The sequence below is a fragment of the Peromyscus eremicus genome, chromosome 22 (assembly GCF_949786415.1).
Source record: "Peromyscus eremicus chromosome 22, PerEre_H2_v1, whole genome shotgun sequence".
Taxonomy (NCBI): domain Eukaryota; kingdom Metazoa; phylum Chordata; class Mammalia; order Rodentia; family Cricetidae; genus Peromyscus; species Peromyscus eremicus.
The window spans coordinates 23,650,263-23,669,016 of NC_081437.1; the positions used below are offsets into that span (position 1 = coordinate 23,650,263).

At 55.6% G+C, this 18,754-nt stretch overlaps 1 protein-coding gene and 1 long non-coding RNA gene across 6 annotated transcripts in view; one reads left to right on the top strand and one right to left on the bottom strand.

Annotated features, from left to right (window-relative positions):
• Otof (otoferlin) overlaps positions 1 to 18,754 on the top strand; it is a 99,896-nt gene that overhangs the window by 77,470 nt on the left and 3,672 nt on the right. For 3 of the 5 annotated variants that reach the window (XM_059248365.1, XM_059248367.1, XM_059248366.1), the window contains 31 exons: positions 770 to 956; positions 1,110 to 1,296; positions 2,277 to 2,500; positions 2,909 to 3,017; positions 3,864 to 4,044; positions 4,144 to 4,264; positions 4,735 to 4,835; positions 4,941 to 5,031; positions 5,155 to 5,271; positions 5,555 to 5,707; positions 6,006 to 6,195; positions 6,301 to 6,425; positions 6,871 to 7,005; positions 7,469 to 7,630; positions 7,795 to 7,914; positions 8,976 to 9,137; positions 9,260 to 9,422; positions 10,012 to 10,082; positions 11,179 to 11,208; positions 11,532 to 11,663; positions 12,023 to 12,089; positions 13,545 to 13,675; positions 13,772 to 13,906; positions 14,120 to 14,257; positions 14,548 to 14,675; positions 14,781 to 14,951; positions 15,512 to 15,672; positions 16,293 to 16,435; positions 16,733 to 16,821; positions 18,265 to 18,363; positions 18,501 to 18,742. In XM_059248365.1, the coding sequence (XP_059104348.1) occupies positions 770 to 956; positions 1,110 to 1,296; positions 2,277 to 2,500; positions 2,909 to 3,017; positions 3,864 to 4,044; positions 4,144 to 4,264; positions 4,735 to 4,835; positions 4,941 to 5,031; positions 5,155 to 5,271; positions 5,555 to 5,707; positions 6,006 to 6,195; positions 6,301 to 6,425; positions 6,871 to 7,005; positions 7,469 to 7,630; positions 7,795 to 7,914; positions 8,976 to 9,137; positions 9,260 to 9,422; positions 10,012 to 10,082; positions 11,179 to 11,208; positions 11,532 to 11,663; positions 12,023 to 12,089; positions 13,545 to 13,675; positions 13,772 to 13,906; positions 14,120 to 14,257; positions 14,548 to 14,675; positions 14,781 to 14,951; positions 15,512 to 15,672; positions 16,293 to 16,435; positions 16,733 to 16,821; positions 18,265 to 18,363; positions 18,501 to 18,742 (4,265 nt within the window). Of the gene's footprint in view, positions 1 to 769; positions 957 to 1,109; positions 1,297 to 2,276; positions 2,501 to 2,908; positions 3,018 to 3,863; positions 4,045 to 4,143; positions 4,265 to 4,734; positions 4,836 to 4,940; positions 5,032 to 5,154; positions 5,272 to 5,554; positions 5,708 to 6,005; positions 6,196 to 6,300; positions 6,426 to 6,870; positions 7,006 to 7,468; positions 7,631 to 7,794; positions 7,915 to 8,975; positions 9,138 to 9,259; positions 9,423 to 9,951; positions 10,083 to 11,178; positions 11,209 to 11,531; positions 11,664 to 12,022; positions 12,090 to 13,544; positions 13,676 to 13,771; positions 13,907 to 14,119; positions 14,258 to 14,547; positions 14,676 to 14,780; positions 14,952 to 15,511; positions 15,673 to 16,292; positions 16,436 to 16,732; positions 16,822 to 18,264; positions 18,364 to 18,500; positions 18,743 to 18,754 lie in introns of all 5 variants that reach the window. The other 2 variants (XM_059248364.1, XM_059248363.1) reach the window with 1 other exon arrangement.
• LOC131897443 (uncharacterized) lies at positions 1,725 to 6,414 on the bottom strand. The gene is made up of 5 exons (XR_009375686.1): positions 4,166 to 6,414; positions 3,793 to 3,926; positions 3,417 to 3,476; positions 3,001 to 3,081; positions 1,725 to 2,099 (listed from the first exon to the last, which is right to left on the bottom strand). It is a non-coding gene; the product is annotated as an uncharacterized LOC131897443 (long non-coding RNA).

The following is an 18,754-nucleotide window of genomic DNA, read 5'->3' on the forward strand; positions in this document are numbered from 1 at the left end:
CTGGACTCTCAAAATGTGCTGGGAGCCAGTGAGCCTGGTCTCCCATGGGCGGGGAGAGACCAGCGCCTGGGAGGTTTTTGTCTCGGGGAGAAAGGTGGCACAGAGATTTGAAAGTTGACGCCATGATGAGCATCCTCTACAACAGTTTACAAAGCGCTCACACACTGTAACCTATGTGTTGCTCTTCTGAGAAGCGGCTATTAATAGCATTGCCACCTTAATGCAGAAGAAACTGAATCTGGATGAGATGGGAAGCCTTTCCCAGAACCCTAAAAGTGGATAGGCACCACGAATTAGTGTCTTTAATCTGAGTCTGGGTCCTCTAAAGCTGTCCTTCACAGATCATGCCAGGCCCCAGGGGGATATCGCTGCTAAGATGGGGTGTGTGCACACGTGTGTGTGTGTGAGAGAGAGAGAGAGAGAGAGAGAGAGAGAGAGAGAGAGAGAGACAGACAGACAGACAGACAGACAGACAGAGACAGAGAGACAGACATGTACAAGCATGCCCTTGCTTTGTCTTGTCTCCTGACCCCCATCCTCTCCACCTGTCATACCCCTCATCTCCCTGACCCCCATCCTCTCCACCTGTCATACCCCTCATCTCCCTGACCCCCATCCTCTCCACCTGTCATACCCCTCATCTCCCTGACCCCCATCCTCTCCACCTGTCATAACCCTTGCATAGCTCTCGGGCTAAGGACCTAAGATGCAAAGAGGATTCTCTAAGCCTGGTCCCAAGGTGGACATGATGTGCTGCCTGTGCTCACAGGAACCTGCTGCTCCCCGAAGGCGTGCCCGCGGAACGTCAGTGGGCCCGGTTCTATGTGAAAATTTACCGAGCGGAGGGACTGCCCCGGATGAACACAAGCCTCATGGCCAACGTGAAGAAGGCCTTCATCGGCGAGAACAAGGACCTGGTAGACCCCTACGTGCAAGTCTTCTTCGCTGGCCAGAAGGTACTGAGGATGGAGATGCTGGAGGAGGGCATGATGAGCTTCAAGTACAGGTGGTGGGTGGGAGGGAGGGGCAAAGCAGGAGACGTCGGGAACCTCCAGCGGGGGACGCGTGCGCCAACGCGGCACACACTAGCCGTGACTTCGTCTCACCAGGGCAAAACATCGGTGCAGAAGAGCAGCTATGAGCCGCTGTGGAACGAGCAGGTCGTCTTTACAGACCTGTTCCCCCCACTCTGCAAACGCATGAAGGTGCAGATCCGAGACTCCGACAAGGTCAATGACGTGGCCATCGGCACCCACTTCATTGACCTGCGCAAGATTTCCAACGACGGGGACAAAGGTCAGCGGCAGAGCGTGGATGTATCGGGGGGTGGGAATGGGGCATGATGGAAAGGGTAAATGAAGCCCCTTCCACCACCCCTGGACCTCAGCCAGACAGGGCTTTTAAGGATCTTATCTGTAGCCCCTCCCTGGAGGAAAGGGAGGATGCGCACACGCGCACACGCGCACACGTTTTGTTTGTTCATTTGTCTTATATAGACCAGGCTGGCCTTGAATTTAACAGATATCCACCTGCTAGGATTAAAGGTGTGTGCCCACATTCAGATTCTGGCAAAAAAAAGAAGAGAGAGAGAGAGAGAGAGAGAGAGAGGAGAGAGAGAGAGAGAGAGAGAGAGGGAGGGAGGGAGGGAGGGAGGGAGGGAGGGAGAGAGAGAGAGAGAGAGAGAGAGAGAGAGAGAGAGAGAAAGAAAGGAAAGACAAGGCATAAGGACGAATTAGATTCACATAAGGCAAAATTTGTTGGATGAGGCCCAACAAATCCTAAGCCTGAGAGAAGTAGCTGGTGACAGAGAATGAGGCTGCTCTCCAGCCCCAGGTCCTGTTCAACCCACCATGATCACAGCCCAGAGTGCTTCTCCCTGAAGGAGCTGAGGGCCCGTGAATAACCAAGAGAACACAGAGAGGAGGGAAGGTCTCCTAAGCAGGAGGGGCAGGATATGTGTACATCCTACATCCAGAAACGAAACAAAAACTGAGGATCCATGCTGTGGAGTGTAGGAAGTGGCGCCTGTCCAAAGGTGGTGCCTACAGCTGTGGGAAACAGGAGTCTGGCTTTCTCTCCCACACACCTCACCAAGGCCCCTGCAGAGAATAAGACACCAGAAGGCACAGTATATAGGCATGAAAAAGCAAACTGCCCCATACCTGCCTGGGACCCAATAGCCTTGAGCTTGGTACCCAGCAGTCCACAAAGATCCCTGCATCCTGAGTGAGCCTTGGATGCGACACAGTCTTTCTACCTCCCCCTCATGGCCGCAGGCTTCCTGCCCACGCTTGGCCCAGCCTGGGTGAACATGTATGGCTCCACACGCAACTACACACTGCTGGACGAACACCAGGACCTGAATGAGGGCCTGGGGGAGGGTGTGTCCTTCCGAGCCCGCCTCATGCTGGGACTGGCTGTGGAGATCCTGGACACCTCCAACCCAGAGCTCACCAGCTCCACGGAAGTGCAGGTGGAACAGGCCACGCCTGTCTTGGAGGTGAGGGCAAGCCTGTGCTGTGACACGATCCCTCACTGAGTCCTCTTCCTCAACATGCCAGCTGAGTTCTGGTTTTTCCCTCTTGTTGCCCTGTCAACTCAGAGGCCCTCCTCTGGCCCTTTTGCAAGTCCTCAGTCCTCAGCTACTGTTGACCTGTGCTCTACCCAGAGATCCTGTTATAGCCACCAGCAACCAAGATGGTGTCCCCATGGCTATCCTTGTGTCTACAGAGCTAGACATCCTCTCAAGGACAGCTAGGCTGGGGGCTTGAGTCCAGACTTCCTACCCCCAAAGCTGAATAGGACACACCCCAACTGTCAGCTGAGAGCCTTTCTGTGACATTAGGAACCTGACCCAGGCCTGTTACCCCACTAAAACTCAATGCAGATTTTAACTGCTCCCCCACAGAGCTGCACAGGAAGAATGGAAGAATTTTTTCTATTTGGAGCCTTCTTGGAAGCCTCGATGATTGACCGGAAAAACGGGGACAAACCAGTTACCTTTGAAGTGACCATTGGTGAGTGCTGCTGGGATCATGTGGAGAGTTTCAGGTTTGGGGTTGTCACCGTTGACCCCGTGCCCTAGGCTACAAAGAGTGGGTGTCTTAGGGTTTCTATTGCTGTGACAAAATACCATGACCATAATAAAGCAAGCTAGTGAGGAAAGGGTTTATTTGGCTTACACTTCCATATTGCTGTTCCTACTGAAGGAAGTCAGGACAGGAACTCAAACAGGGCAGGAACCTGGAGGCAGGAGCTGATGCAGAGGCCATGGAGGAGTGCTGCTTACTGACTTGCTCTCCATGGCTTGCTCAGCCTGCTTTCTTATAGAACCCAGGACCACCAGCCCAGGGATGGCCCCACTCACCATGGGCTGGGCCCTCCCCCATTGATCACTAAATGAGAAAATGCCTTACAGCTGGATCTCAAGGTAGCATTTCATCAGCGGAGGCTCCTTCCTCTGATGGCTCTAGCTTCTGTCAAGTTGACACATAAAACCACCCAGTACAGTGGACAACACTGACGTGTTTCCCCGACTGTCCTCAAATGCCCATGAAGCATATCTGGTTCTTGAAAGTGTACTTGACTCTAAGAGAGGTCAACCATCACTCCACCAAAGAGACAGACTGGGGCTAGAACATTAAAAGAAAGAAGGGGGAGCCCCCCACCCCCACCCCATAGTAGAGGAGAGGAGAAATCCAGGCTATGTTCTGAGTTGGGCACAACTCACATCAGACCTCTCCCTTAGGGGCGACGTGAGACCTTTCCCTGGATGGTGTCTGAGCCCTTTACCTCTCCAAGAGACAGATGTGGACTGGATGGAGGGTGGGGTGTAGGCCTCTTACAAGCCACTCTTTGTCTAGGAAACTATGGCAATGAAGTGGATGGCATGTCACGGCCCCCGCGGCCTCGGCCCAGGAAGGAGCCTGGGGATGAAGAAGAAGTCGATCTGATTCAGAACTCCAGTGACGATGAGGGTGATGAAGGCGGGGACCTGGCCTCAGTGTCTTCCACCCCACCTATGCGGCCCCAGATCACAGACAGGTGGGCTGGTCACTCGCCCAGCCTCCAGCGGCCTTGGCCCTCACCTCCCAGGGCCCTAGACTTTGACACCCCTGAACCCCCCTCTGCATCCCACACCAGGAACTACTTTCACCTGCCCTACCTGGAGCGCAAACCCTGCATCTACATCAAGAGCTGGTGGCCTGACCAGCGACGCCGTCTCTACAATGCGAACATCATGGACCACATAGCTGATAAGCTGGTCAGGGCCAGGCGGGGGTGGTGGGATCTGGAAGTATGGGCATGTGTGAGGGCCTCACCTGTAAAACACAGGCTGTCTATCCAGAGGCTGTCTTGAAATAGAGAAAGGGGACCCCCCCCCCAACAGGATCCCAGTGCTCTGGAGTAGAGTCTAAGGGTCTGACCCTCTAGGTCTGGGCTCTCAGAGGCAGCTGGGCAGGCTTCAAGTCTGCACAAGGCCTCTCTCCAGCCCGGGGTCGTGCTCAGCCCACCATGGTCCCAGCCCAGGATACTTCTTCCTGGAGGAGCTGAGGACCCATGAGTAACCAAGAATCCCTAACGTCTAAAACAGGCCCTGGGAACTTGGCTCCTTCATAATACATATGGAACGGCCCCCCCGTTACTAGGTTCCTCTTTCCTGGGGTGAATGGGACTGACATCTGGGATGAGGAGGGCTGGGGCCCAGAGTGCACTTGAAACCCCGGTTCACAGGAAGAAGGTCTGAATGACGTGCAGGAGATGATCAAAACGGAGAAGTCCTACCCGGAGCGCCGCCTGCGGGGTGTGCTAGAGGAGCTGAGCTGTGGCTGCCAGTAAGAGGGTGGACAGGGAGGGCAGGGTGGGACAGTGGACACTACAGCCAGGTCAGGGCAGAGGAGACTAAGCCCTGGGTCTTCCCTACCCCGGTCCCTCTACAGCCGCTTCCTCTCCCTCTCGGACAAGGACCAGGGCCACTCGTCCCGCACCAGGCTGGACCGCGAGCGCCTCAAGTCCTGTATGAGGGAGCTGGTGAGTTACTGTTGGACCCCGGGATCAAGAAAAGCCAATGAGCAGGGACATCTGCTCCTGATGTCGTGGCTCAGGCTGTCACTGAAAGCTGAGTGTTCCTCCTACCCACACTCTTCCCACCAGGAGAGCATGGGACAACAGGCCAAGAACCTGAGGGCTCAGGTAAAGCGACACACTGTCCGGGACAAGCTGAGGATGTGCCAGAACTTCCTGCAGAAGCTACGCTTCCTGGCAGATGAGGTGGGTGGCCGAGAGGACAGGGACAGCCTAGAAAAGGGCTGGCCAGAAAGCCCACACCCTGGGTGGATCCTGTTGCTCAGATAGCCACTCTGGACAAGATGGAGCAAGTTCAGCGGGAGAAAAAGGAAAACCCAAGAATGAGGGTCTTTCCCCTCCAAGCCCCCAGCTTCTCCTCAGTCAGGTTCCTGCTCTCCCGAGTGTGGTGCATCAGGCTCAGGGTACCATTATACACTGAGGCTGGGTCCCCCTGGCGTGTGCCCTTGGCTCTCTCTCTCTACTGCAGCCCCAGCACAGCATTCCAGATGTGTTCATCTGGATGATGAGCAACAACAAACGCATCGCCTATGCCCGGGTGCCCTCCAAAGACCTGCTCTTCTCCATTGTGGAAGAGGAACTGGGCAAGGACTGTGCCAAAGTCAAGACCCTCTTCCTCAAGGTGCTGCAGGGGATGGGACTTGGGTGGGGTGAGGTGGGTTCCTGTAGAGGCTCCACCGAGTCTGGCAAGCCTAAGAGGAGGAGGTAGAGCCCTTAACTAGCAGCAGAGGTCCGGAGCCCACCCGGCCCCATCTGTCCATCCCTCTTCTTAGTCTTTCACCCCCACATCCCTACGGTGAAGGGGTAGGCCCAACTTTGTCTAACCCTGCCTGAGGCTTCACCCTGGGTCCCCCCCCCCCACCTTACCCTGTGAGCCCGGGAAGTTACCAGGCTCTTGGTGACCCCAAGCCTGCCCCTAGCTGCCAGGGAAAAGAGGCTTCGGCTCGGCAGGCTGGACGGTACAGGCCAAGCTGGAGCTCTACCTGTGGCTGGGCCTCAGTAAGCAGCGAAAGGACTTCCTGTGTGGCCTGCCCTGTGGCTTCGAGGAGGTCAAGGCCGCCCAAGGCCTGGGTCTGCACTCCTTTCCGCCCATCAGCCTGGTCTACACCAGTGAGTGAGGACTCTTCGTCCTGGGTGGGCCACTCTCCCAGTTTGAACCCCCAGAGGGCCATGGGGGGGCCCAGATGGCATGGCTCAACCTGTTCTTCCCCACAGAGAAGCAGGCCTTCCAGCTCCGAGCCCACATGTATCAGGCCCGAAGCCTCTTTGCCGCTGACAGCAGTGGCCTCTCTGATCCCTTCGCCCGTGTCTTCTTCATCAACCAGAGCCAGTGCACGGAGGTAAGGACCTGAGGGGGAGAGGGCTCTGCAGGGGAGGGGGGGAGGGGGGAGGGGGGAAGGGGCGCTGGAGGGGAGGGGGCTCGGGGGGAGGGGCTCTGGAGGGGAGGGGAGGGGGCGCTGGAGGGGCAGGGCGCTGGAGGGGAGGGGCCGCTGGCTGTGGGAGCACCAGGAGTACAACTGGTCTGCTACTTCCCCAGATCCTCAGAGGGAAGCCCTTTAGGTAACTGTCTAGGCTAGTAAAAGCCACCAGCTTGGACTAGGGCTACGCCCACAAAGCAAGATGACTTCGGTAGGGTACTAGGAACAGACTTCCTAGAGTGCCTTGACTTTCAGATTTCTGGGAAAGTAGGAAAATCCAACACTCCTGCCTGCAGGGTACCCTGCCGCCCACGACGTCGATGAATGGTGTCTGCCATTTGTCCTCCATCCTCTCTCCACAACGCAGGTTCTGAATGAGACATTGTGTCCCACTTGGGACCAAATGCTGGTATTCGACAACCTGGAGCTGTACGGTGAAGCTCATGAGCTACGTGACGATCCCCCCATCATTGTCATTGAGATCTACGACCAGGACACCATGGTAAGGTGGGCACTGGCACCAGTGACCTCTAGCAGCCCCCCCCCGCCCCTCCCCCCACCCCCGCACTAAAGTCCTGTTCTGCCCCTGCTCCTTAGCTGGATTTATTGGGAAGCGGGGCTGGTGACCAAGCTTTCCAGGTGCCTCCTGCCCACCCACAACCTGATCCTTTTCCAGTACCATGAGCCTCCCGGGGACTGGGAGCAAACCAGCCCACCTTCTGGATAAACACACTGAGGCCAGTGTCTTCCAGAGATGTACCAGGGAGCCCTGTAGTCATAGTCCCACCCCCGACTCCAGGGCTCTGATCCCTACCTAGATTTATCACGCTCTGTAGCAGCCTCGTGTGGACGTTCTAGGGTAGGGCAGAAAGATCAGTCCGGATAGTACCCTTTCCAGGAGGACCTAACTCTGCCTACAAGCCAACTCAACTGTCGGGGTGCCCAATAGAGTTTTGTTGTGTTAGGGCAAAGCTGACTTCATGGGCCGGACCTTCGCCAAGCCCCTGGTGAAGATGGCAGATGAGGCATACTGCCCACCTCGCTTCCCACCCCAGCTTGAGTACTACCAGATCTACCGAGGTAATGCCACCGCCGGAGACCTACTGGCCGCCTTTGAGCTGCTGCAGGTAGGTGGGGAGGGGGGGGGCTTGAAAGCCAGGGCTTGGAGAAAGATCTCAGGGCCCCTGGGCTCTCTGGCCTGCCTGTCCCTTCTGATCTCATGACACCAATTCCATGGGGAAATGGCCCCTCTCCCTGGCCGGCCATTGTGATGTATGACCGCATTCCTCAGATTGGGCCGTCAGGGAAGGCTGACCTGCCACCCATCAATGGCCCGGTGGACATGGACCGAGGGCCCATCATGCCTGTGCCCGTGGGAATCCGGCCGGTGCTCAGCAAGTATCGAGTGGAGGTGTGTACCAGGCTTTTTTCTTTGGGGCCACCAACCAGCTCCCAAATCATGACGGGGAGACTTATTAGTTATGGATGCCTGGCCTAGCTTAGGCATGTTTCTGGCTAGCTCTTTTAAATCAAGCCGTTTCTCTTCATCTACCTTTTGCCTTGAGGCTTTTTACTTTTCTTTCCTTCTGTATATCTTACTTTCACTGCTTCTTGTGTCTGGCTGGTGGCAGCTGCCTGGCTTCTGGCCCTTGGGCATCTCTCTCTCCCTCCTCTCCCCCTCTCCCCCTCTCCCTCTTCTCTCCTCATTCTTCTCTAGCCTAGATTTCTCCTATTTTATTCTCTCTGCCCACCAGCCCCACCTATCCCTCTTCTGCCTAGCTATTGGCTGTTCAGCTCTTTATTAGACCAATCAGGTGCCTTAGGCAGGCAAGGTGAAACAGATGCGACACATCTTTACATAATTAAACACACATCCTTACGTCCTTAAACAAATGCAGCATAAACAAAAGTAACACACCTTTACACAGTTAAATATCGCACAACATAAACAACTGTAACTCACCTTTACACAGTTAATTTCCACAACAGAGGTGTCTGAGGGTGCTGTACACCTCCCTGCCCTGCCCTGCCTGTGACCTTCATCCAAGTCACCTTGAGACTTTTGCTCCGTGAAGCAGCTTGAGTGAACATTCCATGTGAGCAGTCAAACTCTTAGTCCCCTAGCCACACTTCTCCGTTCCAGAAAAGGATAGTGCGGACTCAGGAGTGGAGGGGACTTGTCCAAGATCACTCCCTGGAGCCAGCACCGCGGCACAGGCCCCCAGCCCAGGCTCTGATACACACCACTGTGCCCATAGCCATTCTCAGCCTGTTTTCCATAGCGACCCTTACCCCAGAGGCCCTATAACCTCAGTCCTCTGAGGACACTCACCACGTGCAGCTTCCTGGAACTGTCCCTGCCCATGGCAATCTAGCTTCTCCTCACCTCCCACCTTGTTACTGATTCTCTCAGGTGGCCTTTCCCAGCCACCACTGGCTCCCTTCACAAAGCCACCTTCCCCCTGCTCCCAGGTGCTGTTCTGGGGCCTGAGGGACTTGAAGAGGGTGAACCTGGCCCAGGTGGACCGACCACGGGTGGACATCGAGTGTGCAGGGAAGGGGGTACAATCATCCCTGATCCACAATTATAAGAAGAACCCCAATTTCAACACCCTGGTCAAGTGGTTTGAAGTGGTGAGTGTGGGAGCTGGCCGAGCCGGCCAGGGCTAGGTCCGACCAGTGTGGCTTGCCTTAGCCAGCCTCCTTGGCCCCTTTCTCTGAGGCAGAGGTTGTAACATGTTACCATCATCTCTCAGGACCTCCCAGAGAATGAGCTACTGCACCCACCCTTGAACATCCGTGTGGTAGACTGCCGGGCCTTTGGACGATACACCCTGGTGGGCTCCCATGCTGTCAGCTCGCTGCGGCGCTTCATCTACCGCCCCCCGGACCGCTCAGCCCCCAACTGGAACACCACAGGTATGCCACCTAAAGACTAGGCCTGGCTCTAGTCAGCTCCTAGAAGGACCCCCATCTCACAGTGCGGTTCCACGTATCCATCAGGGTTGACTCTATGCCATCTCTATGGGGCAGCATGGCAGTGTAGTGGGCGGGGGCAGGGTGGGTAGACATCCTCGGGGCCAGAGAAGGCTGCACAGGCCCGCCCTTCACTCTGAGGCCCACAGCCCGTACTGGACAGGCCCTCAAAAGGCTGAGAACAGATGACATCTTCTACCAAGTGATGGAGGAGACCCGGGCCTTCCCTCGGGCATAGCCTCCAGGCCTTGCCTCAGTTCTGCTGTCTGGATGCACAAGGATCCACCCTTCTCTCCAGATCACTTCCCTTCCTCACGCCCATCTTGTTCTTATATCTACCCTGTCCCTCCTCTGCCCTTAGAAAGCTCCAGAATCTGCTGTACTCCATTCTTCCTACCTTACGGCTTCTCACTGTGACTCTGCTCCTTCTCTGTCGTCTGTCGTCTGTCTGTCTGTCTGTCTCTCTGTCCAGTCAGGCTTCTCCGGGGCTACCACATGCTGTGCAATGGGGGCCCCACTTCTCGCCCCACAGGGGAGGTTGTAGTGAGCATGGAGCCCGAGGTGCCTGTCAAGAAGCTGGAGACCATGGTGAAGCTGGACGCGGTAAGGCGAGCAGCCAGGCTCCCCACCCCCCTACTGCCCGGGGACACACAAGCACAGTTGGCACATTGGAGAGCCAGGCAGACCTGCCCAGAGAGCGCAACCCTGACTTAACTCTCAAGTGTAGTTGTCAAGAGCCAACCTTGATTCACATGGCACTGTCTGGAAGGGAGCATTACACACATGTGTATGCACATGTGTGCATGAACAGACGGTATGTACAATAGTAGTAGTAAAAGGTGATGACCTGCAGTGTTTCATACTTCAGACATGACCCCCATAGGCACTGGACTGCTTATGAGAGAGGTGTGTCCTGTATGGGGTCATTTTCCATGCCAAGTGATGCCCCGGGAACCTGAGCTAGGGAAGGATTTCCACAGGGAAGGGCCTATTCCTCTGGCTTTAGGACCAGGGGTGTCTACCTAGCAGAGGAAGGCCTGTAGGAGAGGGCAGGATCGGTCAGCCTGGAGCCAGCCTCCCTGAGGCCTAGTCTCTGCTCTGAGCCATGAAGGGGCTCCCTCCCGGCCCATTTTCAGCCTCCTGGTCCCGACCTCACTCGATTCACACAGCCTGGGGTATTCCCTAGCTTCTGAGGCCTGGTCTAAAGTATTCTTGCCCTGACCTGGCCAGTGAGTAGAGTCAGAGCTGCCAATGGTCTCTAGAAAGGACAGCAGAAGGCAATGGGTCCTGGAGCTCTGGGTGGTGCTGCCTGGAGAGCTTGCAGCCCAGCTGCTCAGTTTTGAATATTCTGCTGCCCAGCTCCCCACCCCTTCCCCATACAGATCCATCATTATTCATAAAAAGCCCCCAGGTGACTCTAAGGTACAGGTAGCCAGGGATCTAGCAAGCCAGAGGGAACAGCGGAAGTAGCCTTGAGTAGACATTAGTCACCTTAGCAGGCAGCCTGCTCCTGTGAATGTGAAGCTTGCCTTTTTGCTGGGAGCCCCCTGCTCTTGAGCACGAGTAGAAAGCATTGGTCGCTGTGTGCACCCCCATGGCTCCGGGCTTTTCTCACTTCCTGGCTTTTCTCACTACTGCCTGCCCCTTCAGTTCTTGGTGGCTAATCCTGTCCTGTCTCCTTGGTTCCTTCCCCCTACAGACTTCTGATGCTGTGGTCAAGGTGGATGTGGTAAGTATGGGAGCTGTGCGAGTGCCCTAGGGCAAGAGAACCATCCTGTGCCAGGTCAGAAGGTGGGCCAACTTCATGGACCTAGCCATCCTTCCCTGAGTGCCAGCCCTGCCCTGACCTACGGCTCACAGTGGCAGGCTGTGGTTCTTGTGGGGCTACGGTATCCTCCTCTCCAAGGCCCTGCCTCCATGGCATTGGTGGCCCCACGGTACTATGGCTTTCTGGGATCCGATGGGGCCAGAGTGGGAAGGGATCATGCAGGGTGCCGGGGAAGGGTGGAGAGCAGGAGAGCCTATGGGATGGTCGCCCTGGCCAACCCCCAGGCTGAAGAGGAGAAGGAGAAGAAGAAGAAGAAAAAGAAAGGTACATCAGACGAGGCAGAAGAGGAGGAACCGGATGAGAGCATGCTGGATTGGTGGTCCAAGTACTTTGCCTCCATCGACACCATGAAGGAGGTGAGGCCTGGGCATGGGCTGGAAGGAGGAACGGGGCAGCAGGTGACCCAGCTAGAAATCACACCTGCCTCTCCAGCTCCTACCCTAACCCGCAGAACCCTCCCTCTTTGGGCTAGTAGACGGTTCGCCTTCCTGGCTTAGTCCCCTCTTGTCAGCCATGTGTCCCACAAAGACCTCTGGCATCTGTATGATGAGCAGGTCATACTAGATGCTGTGGGGAGTCAAAGATAGGGTGCCATGAACGCCCTGAGCAGCCCCAGGCTTGGGGACCGAATGCACACGTCAACAGAAGGTGAAGATGTCATTGGCCTCTGGGACAATAAGTGGAGAGTCAGAGATGCCTCTTCATGTTTTGGCAGCAACTTCGACAACATGAGGGCTCTGGAATTGACTTGGAAGAGAAGGAAGAAATGGACACCAGTGAGGGTGAGTCCTGGACCCCCACCCCCCACCCCCGGCATCCCGAACTCTGGATCCCTGCATCCACGACAATGTCTGCTGCTTCCCGGTCCTGGCCTGGGCTCCAAGGATCAAGCCAAGGACCTCTTCTACAGTGGTTTCCACTCTGATCAGTTCAGTAACCATAGCAGCAGGCAGACACCTAGAACCATAGAGTATCTGAGCTAGAAGGGACCTCCTCGCTGGTCCCACCCATGGTTTTTAATAATCTTTTCCATGGAACAACAGGAATGCTATTCTGGAAGAGAAAGGGGTTTCTATGGTCAGATCTGTTTAGGAAATGCTGGCTTGAGCAGATTCCTTTGTGTGCAAGACGTCTCAGAGCCTTTATGTTAGTATTGATTACACAGGTGAGTGTGGAGGTGTGTCTGGGTGTGTGTGTGTATTGCATGTGAATGTAAGAGCCCATGTACCACAACATGCATGTGGAGCTCAGAGGATGACCTCATATGTCACTCCTCACCTCCCACCTTGTTTGAAACAGCCTCTCCCTGTCTCTGTGTACACCCGGCTAGCTGGCCTGTGAGCTTCCGGGAATTCTCCAGTCTCTACCTCCATTTCCCCACAGAAGCTCTGGGTTTGGAGACACTTGTGCTATGCACCCAGGCTTTACATGAATTCCTGGGGTTCAAACTTAGATCCTCACACTTGCAAAGCTCTTTTTACCCTCTGAGCCATCCCCTCAAGCACTGGTATCATCAGTTTTTCAAAGGAAGATACTATATAAATGATTTCCTCTTTTCTTCTAAGCATGCCAATGGCACTTATACCTGGAACTCCACTGGATGCAGCTTGGGAAATGCTAATAGGCAGCAATCTTGTTAATATATACCTAGAAAACGATGCCAGATGTGGTGGTGCATATCTTTAATCCCAGCACTCGGGAGGCAGGTGGATCTCTGTGAATTCGAGGCCAGCCTGGTCTACAAAGCAAGTTCCAGGACATATGTATATATATAAACAAAGGGAGCAGGCACAGGGCCACACACAAGCCCCTGACTCCAGATCCAACTCCTTCCCCACTCACCCTGCCAAGAGCAGGCAACAGTCTGTGTCCCTATCCCAGGTATGACCTGCTGTCCGCATCTCCTCGTGGAATGCATTGAGACTGTAACGTTGTCAGGCAATGGTGGTGCACACTTTTAATCCCAGCACTCAGGAGGCAGAGGCAGGGGGATCTCTGAGTTCAAGGCTAGCCTGGTCTACAGAGTGAGTTCCAGGACATCCAGGGCTACACAGAGAAACCCTGTCTCAAAAAAACAAACAAACAAACAAGAATTGGAGAGAGAGAATGGGAGAGAGAGAGACTCCAAGTTAAATGGAGAAGAGGTAGTGAAGCTGGGTCTTGATCTCAGGCCTGCCTGCTCTGGCCGTTCCACACCACGCTCCCCTAACTAGGGCCTCCTTTCTACTTTGGGCCAGGCCTGAAGGGGCCAATGAAGGGCAAGGAGAAGTCCAGGGCTGCAAAGGAGGAGAAAAAGAAGAAAAACCAGAGCCCTGGCCAGGGATCTGAGGCTCCTGAGAAGAAGAAAGCCAAGATCGACGAGCTTAAGGTGAAGGTCTGGGAGCAGATCCTGCCGGGGTGCAGGGTGGGGGACAGCAGATGGGGCAGGCTGCTGGCACAAGGCCTGACCCCCTGGCCCGTCCAGGTGTACCCCAAAGAGCTAGAGTCCGAGTTTGACAACTTTGAGGACTGGCTACACACCTTCAACCTGTTGCGGGGCAAGACGGGGGATGATGAAGACGGTTCCACAGAGGAGGAACGCATCGTGGGTCGGTTCAAGGTCAGGCAAGGAGCACGGCCCAACTGTTGATCCCCCCCCGACACAACCTCATTTCTCTACATCTCTACCACTGCCCTCTAGAACCCCTGCACCTTCCACAATCCAGCAACTGGGTGTTAAGGCCTTGCCACGGTGTGGACCTATCCTATTGGCTAGTTGGGCCTCTCCAGGGGAACCTGCCGCCTTACACCCCCACCCCATGCCTTGCTCCAGGGCTCCCTCTGTGTGTACAAAGTGCCACTCCCAGAGGATGTATCTCGAGAAGCTGGCTACGACCCTACCTATGGGATGTTCCAGGGCATCCCAAGCAATGACCCCATTAATGTGCTGGTCCGAGTCTATGTGGTCCGGGTAAGGCTCCCTTCACATCCCCTCCCTATGAGCCCCACCCACCCCCAGGCCTCCTGCTGGAGGGACTGAGGTAGCTTCGAGACATCAGAAGGACCCACTGGTCTAGTCCTCATCTTTCTAGAGAGGAAGTCCAGTCCCAGGGGCAAGACGCAGCAACTTCCCTAGAGCCACACAGTGAGAATTCTGTCTCTAACCCAACGCCCCTGCCCCCACTTTTCAACATCATGGGGCCCTCAGGAACAGGGCGAGGGTACCCAAGATTCTACTGAGGCAGCACTTACCCTGTCCAGGCCACAGACCTGCACCCGGCTGACATCAATGGCAAAGCTGACCCCTATATCGCCATCAAGCTAGGCAAGACCGACATCCGAGACAAGGAGAACTACATCTCCAAGCAGCTCAACCCCGTCTTTGGGAAGTAAGGCCTTGTGGTACCCTCTCTGCCCACCGTAACTCTCAGTCCCGTCCCCACCTTTAACCAATCTCAACCTGCAACCCCCTTCCTCACCCCCTCGCCTGGCAGGTCCTTTGACATCGAGGCCTCCTTCCCGATGGAGTCCATGCTGACCGTGGCCGTGTATGACTGGGATCTGGTGGGCACCGATGATCTCATCGGAGAAACCAAGATTGACTTGGAAAACCGTTTCTACAGCAAGCACCGGGCCACCTGTGGTATCGCGCAGACCTATTCCATGTGCGAGGACAGAGCGGGACCGGTCACTGGGAGGGGCTGGGGACCAGGCTGAGGGCAGGGAATGGGGAAGGGGCGGAATGTCCACTGCTCGGGAGTGATAATTTGGGAAGGTGAACATGCTGGGATTTCTGTTCTGGGTGATGCCTTCACCCTACGTACTCTGAGCACAGCTTCAGGGACTGGGCCTGAATACTCCAAGACAGGGTAGGAAGGGGATTCCAGGACAAAGGGGACAGAATCGGGAAAGTAGAAGGGCGCAGGACAGTGGGTAATGTCTTCTGAAGATCTGGGAAGGCCTCTGCCACTTACAGGCTGAGCGACCTGGTCAAGTCCCTTCCCTCTCGGGCTATCTGGTGCCTCACAAGAGTCCTTGAGGGATGGTGGGGTGGTGGATGTCAGGGCCAAAGACAAGACAGAAGGGTCAGCCTCCAGCAGCACCAGTGTCCTGGAGCCTCAGGAGGCCGTTGCTGACGGAGGCCATGGCCAACTGCAGAGAACTGGCCAGAAAGAGCTGCCGCCTGGGATGACCCAGCGTCACGCCTGTGCGTCTCCTCCCACAGACACGGCTACAATATCTGGAGGGACCCCATGCAGCCCAGCCAGATCCTAACTCGTCTCTGCAAAGAAGGCAAGGTGGACGGCCCCCACTTTGGTCCCCATGGGAGAGTGAAGGTCTCCAACCGTGTCTTCACGGGGCCCTCAGAGATCGAGGATGAGAATGGTAAGGGGCGTCGAAAGCGGCTGACTGGCCCCCACCCCAGGGGCTTCAGAGGCCACCAGCGAGCCACACTTCTCTATGGGGGACTTCCAGGCCTACTGCACATGTCCTTAAACTGAGTCCTGGTGACCTTCTGCTCCATACTCCAGAGCTCCCTCTATTCTGCCCAGCCGCTGCCCTGACACCCTCTCCTATACTACTTACCCACACAATGCCCCCTGTCTGTCTGCCTCTCTCTCTCTCTCATTCATCCCCATGGGCCAGGAAAATATCCCCTTCTCCAAATAAGCAAACTGAGACCCAACAAGTTCCAGTGTGGTGACTTGCCCAAGGTCTTGTATCTCTCCTGATGCTGAGTAATGGCATGGGCCTAGGTCTCTCTGGCTCAAAGCCCCACCCCTACTCCCCCCTACTCCTTTCCCGAAGTCTGGTAAGCCAAATTCATAGGTCTCTCTAGGCTCTGTGGTGCTGCTGAGCCCTAGGCCTGTCTCTCTATCAATAAGATGTAGATGAGGTAGACAGGTCAAGACTTGGAACTTTGTGCTCCTAAGCTCCTGGCCCCAGCACAGGTCCCCCGGTTCTGAAGAGGCTGTGTGGATATACCTGATCCATTGCATCCACAGGTCAGAAGAAGCCCACAGATGAGCATGTGGCGCTGTCTGCTCTGAGACACTGGGAGGACATCCCCCGAGTGGGCTGCCGCCTTGTACCGGAACACGTGGAGACTAGGCCGCTGCTCAACCCTGACAAGCCAGGCATCGAGCAGGTGATGCCCACATGGCTGGGGTCTGGGGTTAGAGATCCTCAACCTGGGATCATAAGGGTAGAAACAGGGCTCATGATATTCCCTGTGTCCCCACTGTATTCCCACCCGCCTCCCCACCAAGGCCAACTTGAATGGCAAGTGTGTGTTCTGAGAATCCCATCAGGGAGCTGGCTCCCCGAGAAGTTGTCACTGGCTATTGGTGACATTATAAGACATCCAATGGCATACAGCTTTGGATAGGCCTGGAGAATAGAGAATAAGCCACTCAGACGTCTGCCACACCCCTCTCTTCCTCAGGGTCGCCTGGAGCTGTGGGTGGATATGTTCCCCATGGACATGCCAGCCCCTGGGACGCCTCTAGACATCTCCCCCAGGAAACCCAAGAAGTGAGTTGCCTGAGATGGGCACTACCCCCTTACCCCACCTCATCTACGTCCCACCACAGCCTAGACTTGTCCAAGGGTGGAAAGTAGCCTCCATCAGTCACTGTCTCTCGGGCCTCAGGTGTGGCCAGGCCTTTCTAGGGGAGATACAAACCAACCTATGAGTTTTGGGGCCTGCTCTAGGTAGGGCAACACCTGCTCTGACCACAGTGAATGAGATGACCCATACCCCAGCACCCCCTGTACATGCTGACCTCTCACAAAGACATGTCCTCTCCTCACATCTGCCTGCGCTCAGCCCATATGCGTTCCTAGAGGCACACATCAGAGCCTGTTCCATACAACCATCACTACATTTTACCAGCCTTTCTTCCAGCAAAGTGAATGCCTGGGAAAGGCCAGAGGTGGTGGGTGGAAGGGGCTGCCGTCTGGAGCTAAGCCACCTGACTCCCCTAGGTGGTCTTGGCCCTGGAACTCAGTGTCCCCCAGTAAGGTGGCAGGATGGTCACTGTAGCTTGGACATCATCAGTTCTTGGATTTGGGGCCAACTGTCTGGGCATACAAAAGCTGTCTGTTTTGTTTTCAAGCCCTGATGGGGCCATCTTTAATTTCTTCATTGATTTTCTTTTCTGGCAATCCTGGGGATTGAACCTCCGGGGATTGAACCCAGGGCCTCATGCATGCTAGGCAAATACTCTACCACTGAGCTACAGCCCTAGCCCAGGGGTCGGGCCTGTATTTCCATCTTACAGCAAATAGTGCAGCCAGCTCCACCTGGAACCACCTTCCAGGCCTATGCCTGTCGGCCTGCTATTCCAGGCTTTACCACAAAGGGGTAACCCAACCCAACAGATAGCTACTCCAGTGTCACGCTGTTCCAGAGAGCCACCTTCCCACCCATGTTTAAGTGGGTGACTCAGCCTCACTCATGACAGTTGAAATGTAACGACCTCATTTGTAATTACAAGTAAAAACACAAAGGGGGAAGTCGTCTTTGAGGACAAGGACGCAAAGGAACCCAGAGTCCATGGGCTTCCATCTCAGGCCACTGGGCTTAACTAGGAATTTCTTAGAAACTGGGCAAAGCCCTGCCCCCCCCCCCCCAGAGACGCACAGACAGCATGTGCCCCCGATCCACTACAGCCACCCTCAGGAGCCCACACACCTCTCCCTATTCTGCATCCCTAGCTTTAATGCCCAACAGTGTGCTTAAGGGTCTGCTCCGGACTGACGACTTCTCCCCTAACTGTCTCAGCCTGTGCTTGGCTGAGATCCAGCCCACCAGGGCCCTACTGGACAGAAAGCTCTTCTAGTCTCCTCCCAGCCTACTCAAGTCCCCAGGGCTTCTCTTGCCAACATATCAAGAGCTCCCCGCCCTGACCCGGCCCCAGGACCTGGGACAAGCCCTACCCCAGGTTGCCGATGGGCCTCCCTGCTCCTGTCCAGGTACGAGCTGCGGGTCATCGTGTGGAACACAGATGAGGTGGTCCTAGAGGATGACGATTTCTTCACGGGAGAGAAGTCCAGTGACATTTTCGTGCGGGGGTGGGTGACTGTCACGGCCCTGGGAGAGGCTGAGTTGGGCATGCCCACTATTCCCGGGAGAATGGATAAGGGGGTTCTGGGGTGGGATGAGGCCCCAGGGGTGTGGCCACAGAGCTGGAGCAGGTGACTCCCAGCAGGTGGCTGAAGGGCCAGCAGGAGGACAAGCAGGACACAGACGTCCACTACCATTCCCTCACTGGTGAGGGCAACTTCAACTGGAGATACCTATTCCCCTTCGACTACCTCGCAGCCGAAGAGAAGATCGTTATGTCTAAGAAGGAGTCAATGTTCTCCTGGGATGAGACGGAGTACAAGATCCCTGCTCGGCTCACCCTACAGATCTGGGATGCTGACCACTTCTCTGCTGACGACTTCCTGGGTACTGAGCAGA